Genomic DNA, 5000 nt, shown 5'->3' with positions numbered 1-5000 from the left:
GACCCCGGTAGTCCTCGCCGTTGGCCGTGTAGCACTCTGTACGGAGGACAAAAGGAGACAAACATACGGATTCAACGATTACATTTTTTTTTGTCTCGACATATGTTTCACTTACCCATGAAAAAGGGGCTTCAGTAAAAAATAGTCCACCAAGTCCAATGAACTTCCTACTTGAATGCGTCTTCACATGCTAGATCATCAACATTAGAAGTACCACGCAATAAATGAAGTACTTTAACACACAACAAAACACTATCTAACAGAACAATAGTCACAGCAATGGGATATCAGATCATTTGCTGTCCTGCTGTGATTTGGTCCACTGAAAACCTTTTAGTCCCGCATGTAGGACAAAAACATGTCCTATTTTCAGTTCTATAAGCAGTGGCGATCGTTGATGCGGTACTGTGTCGACACAATAGGAATAAGGATGAGTATTTACTGTAAATAAAGCAACAACACAGATTTGCCATTGAAATGGATTTGTAATTCAAAATCTGTCCAGAAAACGATTGCAGTGAATACAATGAATCACTTCTGGCATACTACACGAAATGTGGAAATGTGCGCACGTCTAGCAGGCAATGAATACTGCTGTTCCTTACATCACATATCTGTTTATGATTAAATATACATTCAGATTTTATCGGCAGTACAAAAATGCCTTCACTTCCAACTTGGAAATATATTTCCCCTCGTGAATGTACAACACAAAAAGTTCCTGAGTGAGTTTGTTCATAATTTTGGAACATTTAGGGAAACTTCAAATGCCTTATTGACTTATGAGTAATTAACTGTCAGTACTGGCGGTTATGAAAACGTTCACCTCTTTTTAGAAAACTATTCTTTCAACATCATTGTTCATAGATCATCATAGATCACCAAAGATCAGAGTGAGGATACCAAAAGACACAGTGCAGATGGCAGAACTATAGTCTTATCTCCTGAACTGTCATAAAGAATTTCCTCCTATTTCTTTTTACAAAAATACCAGCATATTGGACTGCTTCTGAGTTAAAATAAACTATTGGCGTGCCAATGAGATCCCTATCCTTGAGAGCCCCAAACAGTCCTTCTTTTACACTATTCATCATGTCTGATTTGTGTCCTATCTAGGCCAAATCCAGCCCAATTCATATTAGAGTCGTTATGTTTTTGTTTTGCTCTCGCTCCTTTCAAGTCAAGCCTGGCACTACATGCGTCCAACTCCCTGCCATTTACTTTGGTTAGCAGCAGTGGTTCTTGTGAAACGCCTCATTTTTATCCAACTGGGTGAGCAAAACCTCAAAGGCGCCAATGTCCATCTCGGAACTCTAAACAAAAGAACTGTGATCCGTTCTTCAATCGACTGAGTGCAGACGCATCGAAGGCAGCTCTGAATGCTTTGAACATGGCCTCAGACTGGTCTTTAAAAAAATCCATACTGAAGTTTGCAGACAACTTGACATGTAGCATCAATCCAGTAATGCAGCTTTAAATCTTCATAAAACCATTAGGCTCTGTGTAAGACAGTTCCCAGCTGTTCAAAGAGACTTTTAAGTTCAACACAAAAGAGGAAAAATACAACTCAACCGTGCTTCAAACATCCCCTAGGAGGTCTGTCTGAACACAAGCACAGCCTGGTATTTTGAGGACAACAACAAGGCTCAGTGGATCACTAATCAAGGAGGACTTACATCCGTATTCACCTTCCATTTAGGAAAAGAAATAAGGTGCAATTTCCCTCCCATTTCCTGAATGTCAGGGTCAATTAGAAAAGGCACAAGTAAACTGTGCTTTCGAGAGGCGTCCATATTTAAATGAAGGCCACTCAGGTGTCAGTGGCGAGTCTCAGCTCTGTGGAGGCATCGATGGTTGAAAAAAAATGTCGACCTTCTGCGCTCGCTCTGTTTCCTCTCTCTGTACCTCAAATTAGCCGTGCCCTCGGTAGACACCACGAGGCACCTCAGTGACTCGGTCAGTATCGCTAATGAAACTCATCTCACCATCGGCCTGTGCTCCATTCACTTCATGTGACACGCATGTGGCAGCGAGCGAGCGAGAGAGAGAGAGCTGCAGCAACGTAAAAGCAGGAGATATGGCCGTGACATTAAAACTGGATGGATTCACATAATAAACAAAGCACACAGACCATGCCTGGCAGTGGTGTCTTTGTGTGGTTGTGTCTGTGGGGGTGGGGGGAGTAACGTGAGCATGAGTAAGGAAGCACAGAAGGGCAGACAAGGCTGGGGGGGGGGAGCTGGGACACGGGAGGAAGTCTGGGGGCAGTTACGACGACGTGGCCGTGAATCACCCCTGAGCCCATCAGCAGAATACTGTGTTCACATCTGGTGAGTGAGGAAGAGTAAGGGGCCAACGCTAAGGTCATGAGCTTGACGCCCAGGAAGTACACACACTGACACAAATGTATATCTGTGCTGGAGGTGGCTTTGGATAACAGCCTCCATGAATGGAATGAAAGAATGTAAATGCTACACATGATAATGCAAATAGACTTTTCATACAGGGAATGCAGCTGAAAGTGCTTACATATCAGGTACACTTGCTATCAGGGGGAAAGTACTCGATGGAAAATGATAGAAATGTGAGGTGCTTTTCTACTGAAAGTTTTTCCCCCTCTGACAGTCTCTCTCTCTCTCTCTCTCTCTCTCTCTCTCTCTCTCACACACTCTTTTTCTCTCACCCCATTCCTTCCCTTCCCTTCCTTGTCCCTCCCTCTCCTCTCTTTTCCCCTCTGTCTGTCTCACTCACTCTCTCTCTCACTCTCTCTCTCTCTCTGTCTCTTTCTCCCTCTCAAGGAGCGACACTTCTGCTGTAGTTCATTTCAGCACGCTGGGCCTCCGGGGGGGGGGGGGGGGGGGGGGGGGGGCGCATGTTGCGGCCGGTGGTGAGATGAGATGAGAGCAGCCAAAGAGTTTCCAGGCCGGACTGCCGGGAAGAGAGAGGGCGCGGCGTGGTGAGGGTGAGGGTGAGGGTGAGGGAGAGGGTGAGGCAGCGTTCGACCACAGCAGCAGCGGGGGTTTGATGTGGTCACTGCCAGTCATTTTCTTGTGGCGGCAAAGGGAAGCAGAGGCTATAAATGGGACGATGAGATAAGAGAGAGAGAGAGAGAGGGAGAGGGAGAGGGAGAGAGAGAGAGAGAGGGAGAGAGGGAGAGAGGGAGAGGGAGAGAGAGGGAGAGAGAGGAAGAGGGAGAGAGAGAGGGAGAGAAAGGGAGAGGGAGAGAGAGAGAGAGCGAGAGAGAGAGGGAGCCCGTCGTAAAGGAGGACTGTTGTAGAGATGCCTTTGAGAGAAGAAAAAGAGAACAAGGCATAGGAAGAAATAAAACGACAAAAAAGAGCAGAAAACATGGATGGATAGATGAATAGATGAATGGATGGATGGATGGATGAATGGATGGATGGGGCGCTTGTCCATTCAGAGTGTGAATGTGTATGAGTGGAGTGGAGAAGACAAAAGGTGTCGGCACTGACTGTTTGTAACAATTCTTCCACCCCGACCCCCCCATGCACCCCCACCCCACCCCACCCCACCCCACCCGTGTTTGCAGAGCGACCACTGAGGCTCGTGCAGCCACGTGACGTCTTTGTTGTGGTTGGATCTGAGCGCTAGATGGAAAACAGAGCCACAGCCTCATGAAAGGCTAACTACACCACCCCACCCCATCCCAACCCCCTCCACACACACACACACACACACACACACACACACACACACACACACCACGCACCACCAGCACCACCACTATCCACACACACACACACACACACACACACCCTGCCCGACTCCTCTCTCTCCACTTCCACAAAATCCTATAAAACGTGCACAGATCTAGAAAACAGAACGGCAGTCAAGACAGGGAAGGACTCGCCCCAACACCACACCACAGACTCAAAAACGAGAGTTCTATTTTCTACAGAGGGGGAAAGAAAGAGGAGCTCCGTGGATTATTTGAAAAGAGTTAATCGCCCTGTCATTACGCTAGTAGTTTTTTGTGTGTATGTGTGTGTGTGGGGGGGGGGGGGGGGGTTTAATTACTTCCACATTCCCACTTCAAATATCCTTGTTTTCTCTGTAAAAGGGTAAGAAACATCAGAGTGATTCGTACGGAAAAGAAACAAACAACTAACAAGCACCCAAAACAAAGAAGCGGGTGGCCAAGAGGACAGTCAGGTCACACTGCGCTGATGGGGCCGTGCAGATGGGCAAAGAAGGGGTTCTGACACAAAAGCACTCTTCTAAAACGGATAGTTCCGGTCCTTGATTATGATTGGCTGAATCACGTTCAATGCTGTTGTAAAATCCACACAAACATACACCTTGGCTGCATTTTATTCTATAGTAGGCCTACTGTGCTACCACAAATTCATTCAAAAGTTAGAGTAGCTGCTTCTCGATGTTGCTTGGCAACCATTCAGATAGAGGAAATATATTTTTTGGCGGAAGAATGATTATCTATGAATAAATTGTTACATTTCTTGTTGCTGTGCCTTTATTTTATTGCCAGATATATGTAGTAACCGTTTTAGAAAAGCAATAAGCAGTGGCGTAACATAGCTGTGCTGGGCCCAGGTGCAAGCATTTTCATTGGGCCCCCCCTCCAACACCAGCCCCCGCAACACAAACACACATGCACACAAAATTGCGTGTGTGTGATGGAGATTTGCCAACATATGATCAGACAGAGCCATGGACAGATAAAACATCGGAGAACCCTTTGGCAATTATGTAAGCCAATAATGTAATACATAATTACATAAACTAAATAATTACATAAACACATATAAAGCAAGCTGCAACTACATCTGTGCATTTCCACAGTTATCTCCTGCTAAAGATGTAGCATTTGTGAGATAAATGAGTAGGACGAGTGGAAGACAAACCCAAATGACCACATCACTGGTGGAGGAGACCGTTCATTTGTCACAGCCCACATGTCTACTGACAGAGCGTCTGGGAGTGCAGACATTTGCTGACACAGACCTGTGAGATTCTCAGAC

The 5000-nt window shown here is 46.0% G+C and overlaps 1 protein-coding gene across 2 annotated transcripts in view; it reads right to left on the bottom strand.

Moving 5' to 3' along the window:
• Positions 1–5000, bottom strand: part of kremen1 (kringle containing transmembrane protein 1) — a 62759-nt gene that overhangs the window by 37135 nt on the left and 20624 nt on the right. For both annotated transcript variants that reach the window (XM_042100933.1, XM_042100934.1), the window contains exon 2: positions 1–36. This exon is cut by the window's left edge and continues 127 nt beyond it. In XM_042100933.1, coding sequence (XP_041956867.1) covers positions 1–36 — 36 coding nt within the window. The remainder of the gene's footprint in view (positions 37–5000) is intronic.

This window comes from Alosa sapidissima, chromosome 8, assembly GCF_018492685.1.
Source record: "Alosa sapidissima isolate fAloSap1 chromosome 8, fAloSap1.pri, whole genome shotgun sequence".
NCBI lineage: Eukaryota > Metazoa > Chordata > Actinopteri > Clupeiformes > Clupeidae > Alosa > Alosa sapidissima.
Note: the sequence above shows the minus strand (reverse complement) of the source record. Positions and strands in the feature narration are given on the sequence as shown.